This window comes from Corvus kubaryi, unplaced genomic scaffold, assembly GCF_017639235.1.
Source record: "Corvus kubaryi isolate FWS band 111438036 unplaced genomic scaffold, C.kubaryi_AGA036_p1.0 split1-131, whole genome shotgun sequence".
NCBI lineage: Eukaryota > Metazoa > Chordata > Aves > Passeriformes > Corvidae > Corvus > Corvus kubaryi.
The window spans coordinates 13,357,284-13,374,830 of NW_024582073.1; the positions used below are offsets into that span (position 1 = coordinate 13,357,284).

The 17,547-nt window shown below is 39.7% G+C and overlaps 1 protein-coding gene across 2 annotated transcripts in view; it reads right to left on the bottom strand.

The window, feature by feature from the left end:
• STIM2 (stromal interaction molecule 2) overlaps positions 1 to 16,080 on the bottom strand; it is a 71,620-nt gene extending 55,540 nt beyond the window's left edge. The window contains exon 1 of one of the 2 annotated variants that reach the window (XM_042053596.1): positions 15,758 to 16,077. In XM_042053596.1, coding sequence (XP_041909530.1) covers positions 15,758 to 15,929 — 172 coding nt within the window. In that variant the 5' untranslated portion in view covers positions 15,930 to 16,077. Of the gene's footprint in view, positions 1 to 15,757 lie in introns of both variants that reach the window. The other variant, XM_042053597.1, reaches the window with a different exon arrangement.
• Positions 16,081 to 17,547: the final 1,467 nt, after the last annotated feature.

Sequence of the window (17,547 nt, forward strand, 5' to 3'; positions counted from 1 at the left end):
TTTCATATCCATGGAACATTCAGTTATTTACTAGCATCATTATACATAAGCAAGGTCCCAGTTCAGAGATGTTAACACTGTCACACTACATATAACAGTCTTTTTGCATATATTCAATACAGGCATTCAATAATCGGGCAGAAATCACAATAAGTAAAAGAAATTCAGACAGTAGTAAGGCCTTAACTAATTTAAATGGCTTTGCATCATATTTATTAAGAACAAGCTCCAGATTTCTCACATCAATTACCCTCTATCTGAACCGAACTACTTTATAAACAATATAGAAGGAAAATCTGCACAGAAATCTACTTCTGAAATTTTTTTAACCCATAAAAGCTTAGCAAGTTCCATTGGCCATTCAACTGAGGAAAAGACCAAAAGTGAAGGCAATGTTAGATAAGCAACCAAAGTCAGAGTTTTCCCCAAACAAAACCAAAAAGACATAGGTACATTACCTAGAAATAGGTCATTCTATACTAGAAAAATCATTACTTCTAAAAACATTTAGTTATTAAAAGATTTGCATATAAAGAGTTGCCCTGAAGACTTCTAGAAGCCCTGATTACATGAAACACATTCGCTGTGCTCTGAATTCCAGTGCAGAACTTAGGCATAAATGTTCATCTATTACAACTTGCATTAGTCAGAGATAACAGGCAAGAGTTCCTGAAGATTCCAATGTTCCAAAAAAGTGAACAGACACTCAGGAGAATCCTGTCAGATATTCCCAACAACTTCTAAAAGATACTCAAACACAGGACAAATGTAGCCTCCTAACAAGCTGTAAATTATGTTACCAAAGATTCTGAGTTTTTTCTGTCTCTCTGATACCTTTCAAAGACAAGGCTATGCCATCAGAAAAAAAAGGCACTGCCCACAACTCTCATCCTTCTGACTGCAAAACACACATGAACAGCAATAAACCACTCAGAGCAACTCCAGGGGTATGGTAGCTTCAAAGGCAGAGTAGGCAGCCCAGCATTCTGCCTGTGACTAAACCAGTCACAGTTGCATGATACTGAACAATTGTGGGCGAGCATATCACAATTTCTAATTTAGCACAACATTCTGCTATGAAGCACAAAGTGTAACTTTAAGTTCTCTGATGCAATTAACGCAGAGGTGGAATTGTTCTTTCTTTTTTCCATAGCTCTGCTTCAAGCTTATCTACTAAGAGTTTTCAGAACCACTTTAGCTGATGGCAGACTACTCTTTACTTCTGATATTCTTTATGAACATAGGCAGAAGGGTCTAAAACCAGCTATGCATCTTATATCCCCCCCAAAAAAAGATCTAGTAAAGCACTGAAATTCTTTCTAGAATCTGCACATTTTCACTTATGTACTCTTGCACCTAGCATGTTACAAGACCTACACAATTCCTGCATCAAAAGTTTAGCATTAGAGAAATGTCGTCTTTACCTTTTCAGTATTCCTGTTCCATTCTAAACTTGGTGCAAAAAATAAGTGGTAAATCAAATGAGTTGAGAAGGTCTGTTAAGGATGCTTGAGGTACACAATCAGAACATATAAAATATGTACAGGATTTGTTGGGGTGAAGAAGGCAAGGCAAGACAAATGCAACAGGTAAGACATTTTAAAAAGAATTTACCAAATATCATATGAAACATTGCATCCTAAAAAATTCTGTTACACTCAGATGAAGTTTGTAAAACAGTTAAAAGCTGAAGTGAATTCAAGCATAGATCTTCTCTAGTAAATAAACCATCTACTAGGAAGTCTCAAACCTTCTGAAAGTAATAAATTATTGCTAACAAGGCTATCAAAGATGAGGAGAAGGAGTTAACACCACCTCCCTTCCCCTGGATAACATATTAATTATAGCTTCCTAGGTAGTGTTACTGATTGGCTGACACCTTATCCTGCAACATTTTAAAGCTAAATAAATAGAAAACAAAACTTAAGTGCACTTAGTAAGCAAGTGCACTGCAAACATAAATATCAAATTAATAATTAATTCTGTAGCATTCAAAAAACTTAAAGACATTAAAGAAATATGGCAAAAATACCTGACTCAAAAAGCATTTAAGTTTACATATAAACATATATCCTTAAACAGAATAAAGCACTGCTTTTAGAACAGTCCTCATATAAAGCAAGGAGAGCAATGTTTTTTCCCCTGTATCTGAACTAAGTGTCCTCTTCACACTCAACAGAAATCTGACACAGTGAGCACTTAGTGGCAAGGTCCATATGTCCAAACAGCATTTTCTATGTCATGACAAAACAAGTTTAGTCTATTATAGAAGGAGCCCAGATGCTGACACCTCAAGAGATGTGAAATGAATCCTATCCTCAAAGATTCAGATCAGTAACACCGTGTGTATCCACTTCAACACCTCTGCGCCCTACAAACTCAACAATGTTAAACAACAAATTAAAATAATATGAATAGGTGAAGCAGGAAACTGCATAGTAAATGCTACCCAAATATGCTTTTCCAACTACATCCTTGAAGTTTGCATGGTCTGAAACACCAGCTTCCAGATGACGCTGCATTCTCTAAGTCTGGTATAACAACAACAGCCTTGGCATGAGCAACAGCCATTCAGAAAAGCCAAGAAGGAAGCAGTCTCACTGCTGGATGTTTCCAGTGTGGGAAGTAACAGCTGCTACTGGTCTGGCTGCTTTCCTCTGCTCTGGGCCCTGTACCCCACCAGCAACCATCACAAATGCTTCACCCAGCACTGCAAAAACAAAGCTTTCTGCCTGCCCTGCCAAATGCAAATCATTATTTCCCTATTTCCTCTGAAAGGAACAACAACCGAGTAAGAACCGGAAGATGCCTGAAAGCCATCCTTTGGATGGTGATACCTTAACAAAAATAAAATATAATTTCTGATAGAAATATTTAAACTATATTCATATATATTTAGTTATACCCATTGTCTTTAAAATCTTCTAGGTTAGGAATGAAATATTGAACTTGTTTTCATTACAATTAAACCTCATATCCATTTCAATTGCTAACAGAAAATGACAATCTGTAAAATCAAGGGATTTTGCCTATTAAACAAACAAACCAGCTCCAACTTCTACTTTGAAGTATTCTCTGTTTAGCAGCAGTTTGAGATAGACCAAAGAAGTAGCAGGTTTCAAAATATTTCTAAGTGAGAAATCCAAAACCATCAGGTGAGGCTACTTCATAAAATACGTGAACATGTCAGAGCCAATGGCTCATTTTTCATGCAAATATTACAGGCTACTTAAAGCTCCTGGGCAAGATGCACAGGAGAAGAACAGCACTTACCTTGCCCTAGCACGTCTGCAATAGAGAACCTCGTTATTGGTGTTGGTACTTGACACCACCACTATGAACACCGTAATTCACCCTTTCCTATGTCTCTAATTTACACCTGCTTCACATGCCAACACTAAGAAAAGACTCAGGAACTATCCTCTCCACTAGGTATCAAACAACCCTGGGGTTAAGCAGAATACTTTAGGGAAATGTCTTATACGCTTTAGCTCCACACAATACAGACTGTTCTGTAGTTAAGTGCTGATGTCAAATTCACTACCTAGCCAAACAAAAGGAGCTCTTTGAAATATACAAGCAGTTGTATAAATGGCAGCCTCTGTGTTGATCCCGGGACATAAGATGTTGTTTTCCATAGCAGTATACTGTTGATTTTTCCAATTCTCAACTGTGTGCAGTAAGCAATACAGAATTTCATATTTAAGTCAGTCTTCTTCAAAATTCTGAATGCAAAACTTGCCAAGAAAAATAACTATAGCTCTGTCTTGATAGTTAAATACATGCTCCTTTCCAGCTTCTAACTAGTCTCTTACTACATTCCCAATTAACATAGGAGAATTAAGTTCATCCTTTATGGTCATTGAAACTACAGCACAGACCTGAAAAAGCAAACTCAATTTTCACTCCTTTCAACACCATATTTCCCTTAATTTTCATGCGCAAAAAGTCCTTGTTACCAGCAGTGTTTCACTTCCACTTTTGTTTTAATTGTGTACACCAACAAAATTTTGAAGAAGGCAACCTGAACTAGACACATACATGAAACATTTCTGAGGTCAGTTTTCAGAGCAGAACCCAAGACAAGACCAGATAGTTTCACTTCAAGTACTCACAATCACATGAGAAGGAGTGAAACAATTCTTTTCATTCCAACAACCCTTATAAATCTTTGGGGGTGGGGCAGGTGGTGGACTGAAAAAAAAATACAGGAGGCCACAAAGTCCAAGAAGTTAGTTATTTTCCCTCAATATCCTACAAATAAGAGTGGCCTTGTAGTAACTACAGAGTAAATGCCCACTTTCCAAAGCAATTTGGATGAATGATCTTCAAAAATTAGTTGATTAACCTGCAAAATCTTCACTATCACCTAAAACCCTACAGCTGCCTAAAATCTCCACCCACAGTCAGATCTGAAGGTAAAAGACCAAAGACAGACAGCAAGACAATATCTAGTCTTTAAGCAGTTACACTATTACTGTATTCTGAAAACTCTGTATATTCGGTTGTTATGCTTAGTCCTCTGCCTCAAGTCTTCTCCAACACTTCACAGACCCCAAAAACGCAGCATCAAAACAACATATGACCAGAATTAAAGAAGCACTTCTTAAAACATTTCTACTAAAGCATAAAAAGCACCTATTTGAATGAATAATCAACTAATATATTCATATTTAAAGAATAAAAAGAATTATTTGGGCAACAAAGCAATGGCTGTCTTGTTCTTTGGCTTTTGTAAGAATGTTAATCTGCTGCTGACAACCTTTTGGGCACAGAAAACTAAGTATGATAAAAGAAAATCAAAACCAAAAAAATCATTGTAATTCTGCTAACTTCTGGCATGAAAGAAATTTCAGTGTTAGGAGACTGCAAACCAATACAAATCAAGAGCAGAAACACAGTTCAATAAAATCAATTTTAAAAGTGAGTCAAGGCCAGCAAAAATTTTGCCAGTCTTCAAACTGAAAACACCCAATTAGTTACGCCTCCCAAAAACTAACCACACAAATTATGGTGCAGCTTACTACATCATTATGACATTCTCCTTTAAGCATTTTACTCTTATTCTTTCTACTTTAGCAATCACTTTAAACATTTTTACAAAAAGAAAAAATGAAATGCTAATGGAAGTGGCAACTATATGGTCAAATTGTTTAGTCTCAAGTGACACAACCAAACCTTGCAGTTTCACAGAAGATTAGCAAAAACATATGAAATGGCCACACTTACTCAAAGGTGTCCACCCAATTCAATCTTGCCAAGGACCATCTAGCAGCAAATGGTGCAGCACAGAGGCTGATGGCAACAAAAATTTTTCCCCAAAACAACACATTTTTCTTTTACAGAACAGTCCACTGTAATGAGATTTCTAGCTCAATTGTACCTGTTCATGCAGACATGTTCTCCCACTTCACCCTAGAAACTGGGAAAGGGGGCAGGGATATATCTATTTTCAAACATTCTGCTGATTTTGCGATTAATGCCTCCAGGCCTCATAGCATGAAAATAAGTACCAGTCTTCCTTCAGTTACCTGCTTTATAATAGTCATTATTTCAAAGAGGCCTACCACACCCTTGCTATCTCCCTCCTAAGACTCGAAACCCATCTGGCTGACACGGTGCTTTTCCATCCCTCCCTCCACCTTCTTGGCCTTCCTTGCTTCCAGCCCAGTGTTCATTCAACCTTTGCTTAGATAATTTCAGCATATTATTCCAGCAAAAAATGAACCTATTAAATTGAAACAGCTCAGCATGAGGAAGAAGACAGGCTGAAGGCCTAAACCACAACTGCCTTTAGCTTCTGAAGAACTACAGCCACAGGGCAGGTCTTTTAACACCAAGAAGTCCTACTTGCTTATCTTACACAAAAATATGCATATAAAAGCACTGGCAAGCTTGATTCAAGCATCTTAGCTCGGTTGGAGCATGGCTCTAGTAACGCTGAGGTTGTGGGCTCAGTCGAAGCATGGGCCATTTACATAGGAGTAGGACTCGATGATCCCTGCAGATCCCTTCTAACTCAGAATATTCTCTGTGTGTTTCTGTGTATTTTCTAGTTTTACACATCCTTTCAAGTGACAGTGATCAGTATTCTATTTCTCTGTCTTCATACTTTGTAGTATTTCCTCCTGACCAACAAGCAGGCTTTTTCCAAAGAAGAATCCACTATTATTCCCAAAAATCTCAACTATAACAGCTAATCAGAGATCCATTTAATCAGTTAAATCAATTCTGAGAATACACTTAATGGTACGAACGTACTCATTAAAGCAAGCTCCTTCCTCTTTTTTCTCCCTGCACCACTCTTTTGCATGTCAACACTACCATCTCATCTCCCTGTCACACAATATCATGAAATACTTTCAGAGACTTCTGCATGCAACAGCAGCTTACATTAATGAGTCCCAGCTCATCACCCCACCACACACCAAACTTCCATTTATTTCTGATCCTCCATTTGTAACCATCTAGTACTGCGCAAATGCATCCCTTTTCCTTCCATTAAGACACGATACCAGTGATTGTTCATCACTGTTTTGTAAGAAAACAGTGATTTCTGTGAACCTGATCACAGACCAGGTTGCATACAGAGCTTCCACTTTGTTGGAATAAGGAAATCTTACCAGTCATCAACATCAAGAGAAATTAGAGCCTTGACTACTGTTCATAGGATACTATAAACAGACATGAGGCAACATAAAACAAGCTTCCGAGTGCTTCAGAGACAAAAGAATAACACATCACAGATGCATAGTTTCTTAGGATGTTTACTTAATAAGCAAAACAAACTAATTTTACTTGGATTCTTTTATAACAGTGTTTAAAAGTAGTCAATTGGATGTATTTAGAGTTCAGATAGGTGGGTTTTTTAGCTTTCAAACATCCACAGCCAAATCAGAATGGGACATGTTCTTATTATCCTGTATTAATAAAATCATATTTCATCAGTTTTAATTTATAGAAGTAAATAATTATGCCTGGGCGAGCAATTTCAATTTTGAGAAATAAACTCTCTTACAATAAACCAATAGGCAAAAACCAAATTAACTCCCAAAACAAAGGTTTCACTCCAAACCATCCATTTTTCTATAAGCTACTATACTCTACAGTAACTGATCGCTTTAAGAAGCTCTGCTAAAATCATGGCTCTACTGCTAATCTAAAAGCCCCTCTCCACAAGTGCTATGGATAGCTGAAGTATTTCCTTACCAATTTTGAATGTCATTTTTCAGATTCACAGTTGGTAACATCTGGGTAAAACGTAGCTTTTTGTGAGTACCTAAGTCTCCCTTTACCCAACTCTCTCAATTTCTATTTACCTGGCATGTGTGGGCTTACACTAAAATGGTTAATAATACTTTCCTCCAGCACTTTTATCTCTTCACAAGACACTGTAGTGCAGCTGTGCACTGAACTGAAGCAAAGACCTGATCCTCACGAAAAGAACCCCGAGATTTCAGCTCAATCAATTCCCCCAAGCAGTCCACCTCCAGACATGATAAGTGAGCAGCTGGAACACACAAAATAGACGGGGAGGGAGAGAAAGCAACAAGCACAAAGGAGGAGCACACTTTCCTGCAGAAACAGCCCATTTCAAGGTCAAGTTAAACCAGTCACAAGGTTAACATCTTCTAAAGCTGCAGAGCTACAGGTCCCCAACCCTTGCCTGCAACACTATCACTGTAAAACCAGTTACTGGCAGCGGAGGTATACAAGACCAAAGCCAAAATACTACTTTACTTTAAATGCAGTCTTAGAATGAAATCCCAGTGAATACATAATACAGGTTCATACACTGAAGTCAATGGAATCCTTTTCAGTGGCTCTTATCTGTATTTTAGACTGACATATTACCGTGCTGTTTCCAAAGTAACTAGAATACCCTCTACGGCACTGATAACCATATTCAGGGAACTTGAACCAGGTATGAACAAGAGACTGAGGCAGCCAGGTTCCAAAAAAATACTGGCAGAGTTAAGTTCTTCAAATAAAAATTTAAAATGTACTGTGGGAAAGACAGAACTGTCTCTATGCATTTCATTTGCAACTAAAAACCACAAGTAGGAAAAGATATATTTATATTTGTCCTTCTTGACACATAACAATACAAATTTTGGAACTATATGATATTATATAATCTAATCTTCATATTTAGCAAAACAGTAAAAAGTATTTGGCACTAAAAAAAAGGCAATTTCATTTTCGCTTCCAAACAATTTTTAATACTTCAGGCAATGAAAATAACTAAAGCCAGCGGTATTTTCACATAGAAATACAATGTTACAGCAAGAAGTTACCTTGCAACCTTCTATATATAGCAATCTAGAATTAAAACTACGGTAGAAGGAAGACTCCTACTCAGAAAAACTACCTTTCATATTTGTTTCAAAATCATCACAGAACATCTGATTTGCTTAAGCTTTTTATTTGTTAACAGTATAATGTTTCTTGCTTGCTGTTCTTCAAATGAAAATACTGTGTAGAATTTCAAAATGAGGAAAAACTGATCAAGCTTGTCGTTTCCAGACTGCTAGAGAGAAACAACATACGATTCTTTTTATATGCTTTAGATCTAGGCATAAAAACAGAAGACCCACCTGCTAAATGCATCTAGTGAGGGCAGGAGGGGGGAAGGCATTTCAAGTAAAAGCCTGTGTCTGGTACAAAAAAAAATTCAGCAGATTGACAAAAGTTATTAGTCAAAGCTTATAATTTCCTAGCAAAGCTCACTGAACATACTTGTACATGAAAACAGAGTAAATCTAAAAAATAATCGTTTATTGAGCCATTCACTCATTTGTCAAATGCTACAACTATTAAAAAAAAAAAAAAAAAACAACACATTCAGGAGTTATTCTTGATATTCTTGACACACCTCCAGAGGAGCCACAACGAGTTATTTACTATTAGAAATAAAATAACATTTGTGTGAAAATTTCCTTTCTAAGTAATATATTTAACCTGCAGAAAACTCTGAATTTAAGTAATTCAGTTCACAGAGACACTAGATGGAACTGAAAAAAACTGTTCCTTTATCTGTAACACTATTACATGTTTAATAATAGCATACAATTAACCCCTTCCAAAGGAGCATTCAGACCACACCTTCATGTGTGGAAAGTTTCTCCTTTTAAGGAGAAAGTACACAGAGCCAAGAAAACCAAAATGTCTTCAGCAAATTTTTATTCAACAAAACCTTACTTAAATTCATACTCTACACAAGGTTTGCTTGCTTTTAAACACAGCTTTAAATAGGTTCAGCTAAACTACTGTTTTTAGTAAACTACTCATCTCAATTCTAGAAGCTGAGCACATGACCATTTCTTACAATAACTACAGAAACACAGTATACACCAAAAAAAAAAAAATCAATCAGGTATTAAAATTTTAGGTGGAGACAGTATCAGAGGGCTGGGCTGCTGACAATTTTTAAATCATTCATGAGGTACAAGAAAAGGTAGGAAACAGAAAGTGCTGCCTGGAAGAAAAGGATCAAAGCTATCTTTGAATTCCTATAAATTCCGAGCTACTGCAGAAGTTAAAGCTTCACACAATCCAAGTAGCCTCAACAACAATTCCAATTTACACAAGCTTCTGTGGTGCTGCTTGTGGTTTGCAATACAAGCTGCAGTAACTCAGTGATGGGTTCCCTTCCCATCCCAACATCTAGGAATCACTAGAGAAGCAAGATTCACCTGCAGTAGCGTAACACTGTCTGCATAGAGAGAAAATCTCCTGATATACTTAAAATCTTGGCAAGAGACCACAGGAACGAGATTAAAAAGGTCAGTGGTTCTTACCTGTTAATTTGAATTCTGTTTAATCAAATGAGTCAACAGCTCTGAGTGCTGTACGCTCAAATTCTGAATTGTTCTGACAAGCACATTATCTTCAATTTCCAAGATGAATTTTAGTTAAAATTCTAGAATACATCTCATTATACAGATTTAAAGACACCCGCCTCTACCAGGTCTTCGAAAAATACCATGGATTTTTTGGATTTGAAGGAAAATGAGCAAGATCCAGAAAAAAGGGGCAAGGGGAAGAAAGGTATAGATAAACTCTCTTCAGTTAAGTTTGAATTGCTCAGAGAAATCAAGTAAACAAGTGCAAATTTTCTGACAATCATCATACTCTGTGCTGATCCTAAATTTTAACAATGCATTATAATTTTATTCAGTCCTCCCCTTTCAGATATGCAGACAGTTTCCATAGTAACTGAAGATACTTAGTAGTAACCAAAGGCAGAATAACTATAACTTATGTAATAACTTGAAACTCACCTTGGTTTCTAAAAATGTATATGTGCTTATTTTAGGACAACAAACATTGTGGTTATTTATTTTTTCACACTCTCTTATGTGCTCAAGATAAACATCTCAAGTTCCTGTATTTTAAAACGCCAGTTTCACAGACAGGATTTAACAGACTAATCCCAATGAAGTCTTCCCATACAGCAGGATTTCTGCAGTAAATTAGTCAATGCTTATGTAAAATAATACACTTTTGACTTCTGAAGAGTCTTTGACCATGCACTAAAAACTCAAAAAAAAAAAAAAAAAAAAGAGCACCAGTAATTTTCTTAGCTTTCCCACATCACAGCTCTTTGCTGTACACTCCTCTCCCTAAATGCTGATTGAGAATGAATACTAAATACAAAAAAGATGTACAAGTTAGAGAACACAAACTAAAAACCAATTAGAAAGCTATCAAACTGCTTACTTCATACAAATGCTAAAAAAAATATGTATTTTTAGGTGATTTTCATAGTAATAGTATCATCATGGGAAATCTAATCATGATCAACAGCTCCTGTCATTGGGTACAGTCCTCTTTTGACAAATATATGGCAGCTCAATCTAGTTATGATAGATCAGTATCCCTGGAGTTAAGCAGAAGAAAATGAGTCATGCCCAAGTTGCGTGGGACCAGCTTGTCAGAATCTGGTAGGAGGTCCTCAGAAAAGCAGAGCTGTCTTCAGAAAGCTTATAGCTGAAAGGGCAACGCAAAAACCTGCTGAAGGAGAGATGACAGAGTTCAAACATTTCAGGGACCAACACTAGGGGTTTTAACAAAGGGTCCGCTACACACTACTACTCTTAACACAAAAAAAAAAAAAAAAAACCAGCTAAATAACCTTTCTAAATCACAACACTAAGACTGAATCTTCAGAAGAGGTGAAGGTAAAAAGCTCACAGAACACCAGAAGGTGCAGAACACACTAGCAGAAGAACTGAAGAGTTACAATCCAAACCCTGGAATGCTGTAAGGTAAAAAAACTCAGCTAAAGGCAGAGGAAGTTACAAATGCTTGATATCTTATCTCTGAGTGGGAGTCCAAACCCACTCAGCTACATAAAGGCCATGATTTTTCCTGGTTAATTGTTTTTTAATATTTGTTTCAAAACTGTCTACAAATCCAGCCATTCACAGCTTTTTTAACTGTATCTCATAGTTATGACAATGCAACTGCTGACTGAGCTATCAAAACAGAGATCACACCTGCATTTCTCCTATTCTTCATCACTAAAAATAAAAAACATGCTAAGAAATTAAAAACTTAATTCAACTGAGAAACTAATTCTATTACAGAGACAAACAACTGCATTGAGATGCTATCAAAAAATAAACAACAGCTCGAAGTCAACATGCTTTAGAGGAGACAGGACTTGAAATTTCTGTCCTCCTACCAGCAATGGTAAAACCAGATTACAAGGAGCTTTACTAAAGACAACCAGAAGTAATGGAATTGCAAAAAAAAAAAAAAAAAAGCAAACCTGTAATGCTGAGTCTTCATCACTAGAGAAATCTACTAGCAGTTTACTAAGAAGGCAACAGAAGTCTCATAGCTCACAAACTTTTAAGACCAGTGCATGCCAAAATAGCCATGCAAAAGCATTTTGCTATGTGACCAAATTCACCATCCTCTTTGTATTAGTTCACCATACACAAAGTCTCACGCACAACCACCAAAGTCCAAATACATTATTCAAGACCCAAAAAACTCACTGATGCAGTTTCACAGTCACCTTAGTGATGAAACTCTATGAACAGCTCTGTTCTGACTATCTCTAGGTGCCATCACAGGAAGCAGACCATCCTTGTTCCCCTCTCTTGACCCCATGGTTCTCCCTCTTCTCTGCACTGGTGCTAGGCTTAAAGCAAGTCAGGAAAGAGTCTGGTAAGAACTTTAAAGTTTTTCCTGGTCCCTGTGTTTCTTGTCACGTTCCTGCAAGCCAAAGCAACAGACAGTGCCCATCACAACATTAGGGCAAGTCCAGTGGTACAAAGCAGAAAGGGAGCATGAAACTCCTTCCCTCCTTGTGGTTTTCCAGCAGTGGGATGAGCATGCCTACTCCTACTAGCTCTCTTGTGGTAACAATATTGTGTGCATGGCCAGCTGGAGACAACTCCAGAGAAAAAAGCCCCACTTAAACAGCCACCCACATTAGAACAGCTTAAGCCAATTGTAAAATTGCAGCTAAGAACACATTTTCCAGAAACCTTCACTTCTGAAATGCCAAAGTCTGATTAATTTTAAGAGCTCAGAGTGTTAAGATGATGGCTAAGTTCCAGAACAGAGTGCAATTAAAAGAAAAATCTTTGAATTACTAAGAAAAAGGTTACATTATGTTGCCTATTGTTTCTTCAGTAAATACAGTGTAGTGCTGTAGTTAAAACTGGTCTCAAATATTATAAGACATAATTTGAGAGAAATTTATTAGCCAACTACAGGTGCAGGTTCTCTGTCACATCCAAAGGCAGACATGTTAATCCATGATCATGGATAATTGAAACAGGAAAAGAATCCACAATTATCCAGAATTACAAAGCAACTTAAAATTGGGTGACTATGAAAATGCGAAAAAGTGTTATCTTTAAGCTTAGAACAGAAGGTTCCTTAAAACCTTCTACCAAACTAAGTAGTAAACAAGCAGAGCTGGAGTGAATAGCAAACAGCCTCATAATGTTCCCTCCAATGGAGACACAGTTTTATTGGTCCAATTTTCATAATCATGACTAAAAACCTTCAAGCACAGTGTCATATGTTACCTATTCAGCTGTCATTCAAAAATACTGTTAAAAAGGCACATATACACAGACAACAGTAATGATAATCTATATAAAAAATTAAGTAAATACCTGAATATCTGATGAAATATGGCAAAAATAGAATCTTAGGCACTTCCCTAGTCCTAAAACTCATCGTACATCCCTCTTCTGTCAAGTGTCTAGATTATCTTTGCCAGTTTCTTCTCTAAACCAATAAAGACCTCTAATAATGGGAACCTGTTTAACAATCTACATAATTTGACTGTTATAGGTAAAAACTTTCCAGCCTTTACTTAATCTAAATCACACCCCCTAAAATTTACTTCCTCTTTGCCTACATCTCAACCACAGGAAAAAAAAAAAAAGAAAAAAAAAGCTTAAAAAAACCCCCAATGCTTCTGTGAACCATTTCTTGCATACATACCCATCGCACAGCCTTTTCCACCACATCAAAATAATGCAATACTTTGATGAAAAAAAAAAAAATTAATTCATAGGTTCTGAGCCTCTCAAGCCACATCGCTACAGTCCTCTGTATTTTTTTGATTTAATACTCAAAACTAGAGACAAAAGTGCAATCAAAAAGAAAAAATAAAAGCCTTCTGTAATTTACACTGGATCAGCATATCCAAGGATGGCATCTACTTTTGCCAGCTGCATGTTGCTCATTCGGACCAATTTGTGACTAGGAGTCATGAATTATTTCCTACAGCTCTGTTTCCCGAACATCTCAATTTGAGCATCCCATAGCCTCTTCCTAGCACAGCATTTTATATTTAGCAGCTTTTTATCTTCTGCGTTGTACTTCTCAAACCTGTCAAAACTACTGAATTAAAAGTTTATTCTATTCTTCTCCAGACGAGTGTTGGCACTCTCTCCTAACTCAACAGGACATTTGCAACTTTTATCTTTTAGGAAAATGATAGATAATATAGCTAAAATCACCCCCTGAAAAAGTCATCTGGTTCTTTCCAAACCTTCAGGAGTTATTCCAGCTCCGCAAAAAGTAACTTAAAACTACTTGGGAGTTAGTTAGATAGGCAAACAACTTCCATGACAAATTGAAACACGTATTTATTAACTGGATGAACATGGAACTACGTTGAAACCCCCGAAAATTTAACACTGTTTCCAAGGTGGCTTTCAACCATATGTATTTTCCAGACCATACTGTCATGTAACACAATAAATCCACTCATAGCACATTAGATTTCTCAAATAATTGTATTTCTTCTTCACCAGAGTCACTGCTATGAGGGAGAGAACACAGTTGATAGGCATCTCGGTACCTTTACAGTCCATAAAACATTTAAAAAATTTGTTTTTTTCCATACAGACTGACACATCCAAATTGATTAAGCACAAAATGTAGACAGTGTCAGTACTATTCATAGTAAGAATTGTTTAATACCACCTACAACCAGATTAATCACAATCAAAAAAAAAAGAGAAAGCTGTTCTGATACAGCATTTCCACAACACCCTTGGGAGGTACAACTGCTGCTTCACAGACTGCGGATGTTCCAACTTCCTCAGTTTACACAGCAAGCCAACAGATTGGACAATTCAGATTTCAGAAATGTCGTGTCCTCTAACAGGACCGCTAGATCACGTAGCCTTGCATCTCTATCTTGGAGTTATTTCTTGACCACTGCTGACATTTCATTAATTATAATTAAAATTCATGTCTTTAAGGTGTTGGGCTGAGCAGAAACCCAGGTATGTGTCATCAGCTGAAGTTCAGTACTTTCAGCTCAGGGTGTCAATAGTATTCCAAACATCATCAGAAATTTTTCTCTGATAAGAAAAGCACACTACTTTGATTCGAAAGAGATATGGGTTTTTCTTGTTTCGTCCACCTTCCATGTTCTTCCTTCCAATTACAGAGCTTTCTGAAAAGCACATTATGAGACAGGACAAACTTCTAAATGTTTCCGAGAATTTCCTAAGATACAAATCCCATTTTCTTAAGTGAACTGTCTAAAGGCGATAATGCTTCCTCCTGCTCCTTACAAGATAGATTCAGAATACGTATAAGCAATTCAGAGCCATCAAAGCCTGCTTAAATTAGATTATTTTAAATGTTTCGGTAAAACCGCTGGTTTTAATTGCAGGAACTACCAATTGCCCTAAGTACAGTAATGCGACTTTTCTTTGAAGAATTAAGTGAAGGCTGGAATGCTTTCCACTTTCCTGGAGAATTAAACCCCCCTGGGGGCAGGGATGGACACCTCTGCCTTTGCAGGAGCTGTGCTGCGATGCAGCAGGACCCGCGAGTTGGCTGTGGCGGGTCCCTCGCCCGTCCCCGCCGCAGCCCCGTCCCCGCCGGAGGCCGCCCGCGGGTGCGGCGCCGGGGCGGGCGCGCTCGGGGGTTCTCGGCCGCGGCTGGCGGCGCCCCGGACACTCGCACGGGCGGCACCGCGGGAGTCGACGCGGAAGCGGCGGCTCCGGATCTCAACAATATCGCTATTCAACAGGATCCTGCACACATCCTGCGGCGGGCTCCTTCCCGGGAAGGGCCGCGCCGGGCAGTACCGCAGTGCCGCCGCCGCAGCTGGACCCCCTGCAGACCGGCCCGGCGCCCTCTGCAGAGCCGCACCGCGCCCGGCCCCGCGGCGGCGGGAGGCGGACGGAGGCGCCCGGGAGTGCCGCGGACCCCGGGAGAACAGCGTCCCACCCCTGCACCGACACGCGGGGGCCGTTACCTGTCACCGGCTCCGCCGCAGAGGCGGCCGCGCCTCCCCGTCCTCCCCGCCGGCCGCCGCCGCCGTCCGCAGCCTCCAGCTCGCACCCCGCGCCCGCGGCGGGCAGGAGCAGCCCCAGCAGAAGCAGGCAGGTTGGCACCGGCCGCACGCCGGGTGCTCGGAGCCCGCTCATCGGTACCGACGCTGCCGCGGAGCAAAGGCAGGAACACAAGGACGGAAGAAAGGAAGGAAGGCAGGGGCTGAGCTCTGCGCCGCTGCCGCTCCGGCGGCACGAACCCACTCCGCACCGGCCCCGCACCGGCCCCGCGCCGCCTCCCGGCGCTTCCGGCGGCCCCCGCGCGGCCGGGCGACACGTCACCGCGCGGTGACGTCACCGGGAGGGGCGGTGAGTGCCGCGCGGCCCCGGCCCCGGTCCCGATCCCGATCCCGATCCCGATCCCCATCCCCATCCCCATCCCCCCGCAGCGCGGCCCGGCCCAGCCCAGCCCAGCCCAGCCCAGCCGCTCCTACCGGGGAGCTTCTGTCCGGTGCGGGCAGCAGCAGTCCCGCGGCGGCCCTCGGGGGGCCCGCCCGGCTCTCCGCCCTGCTCCCCGCCAGCCCATGCCGGCACCTGCGGAGCGCCGGCTCTCCCGGGCCGCCAGGCGTGTCCCAGAACCCCTTAGATCCAGACCGGCTGAGCCGGATTCAGGAAAGGGACAACGTGAAAATAAGATATTTTAGCTACAGGGCAAAACCCCGAGACCTCGGACTTTGTTACACTTGCCCCTATCGCACCACTAATGCAGACACCTGAGGAGAGCTTTCTGAAGTTTCGGCTCGGTGTGTACTACAGCCCTCTCAAAACATAAACAAAACGAGAAAAGGAAGAGTTTCAAGTCTGATCTCACACAACTGAAACCAGGAACACTAAGTCTTAACAAAGACGGAACCGCGATTTCATTATGCTTCAATTCTTGACCAAAAAAAACCACTTTTGCTTATGATGTTTCCATCAAGCCACTGAATGGCAGTAAAGTCTGTGCTTTGTCCTGTCCAAACCTGTGGTATGTTCCAGCATTCTGTTTAGAGCCATCTAACGAAAATAACACAGCCTTTAAAGACCAAATTCAATCTATCTTAGATACACAACACATGAGAAAATAATGCAGCACGGATGCTAAAAGCTATATAAATATTACCTTTCCTATTAACTATTGTAGTTACCTAAGAAATAACAGAAGAGGGGTTGAAAGAGTCTTGAGAAAAGCCTTTGCCTGCTCTGTAGACCCTACAGGAGACAGGAGCACAAAATGGAGTTGTACAAGCTGCTTCTGCGGGTCAGCAGAAAGCTAACTGGAAAGCTAACTGTGAAATCATTACAGTACTATTAAATGCAGCAGGAAACAATTTCCCTAGTGACATAGTTGGCATGCAAACTCCATCCCAGATGAAACGTACTTTTATTGAAAAAAACCCCAAAACTTTAAAGTACTCGTATAGCATATGAAGATTTGGAAAATGTGTCTAAACCTAATGAACTCTGAATTGTGAAGTCTGTGCATAGCCTTATCATTTCTGCTGGTGAATACAACAGCCTTTAAAGACCAACAGTATCTGACCAGATCTTGTGCAAAGAAAACAATGAAAAGCCTGTATCCTAAGAAAGCTTGTTCAGTGTTGTTTAACTTTAGGGAGGGGAGCTGGAGCAGAGTAAATTTCCCAGATGGAAACAAAGAAACCAGCTGTTAATTTAATTAATTAGTTAATGTTACATTACAAAGAGAGAGGAATGCATAAAGGGTACATGAAAG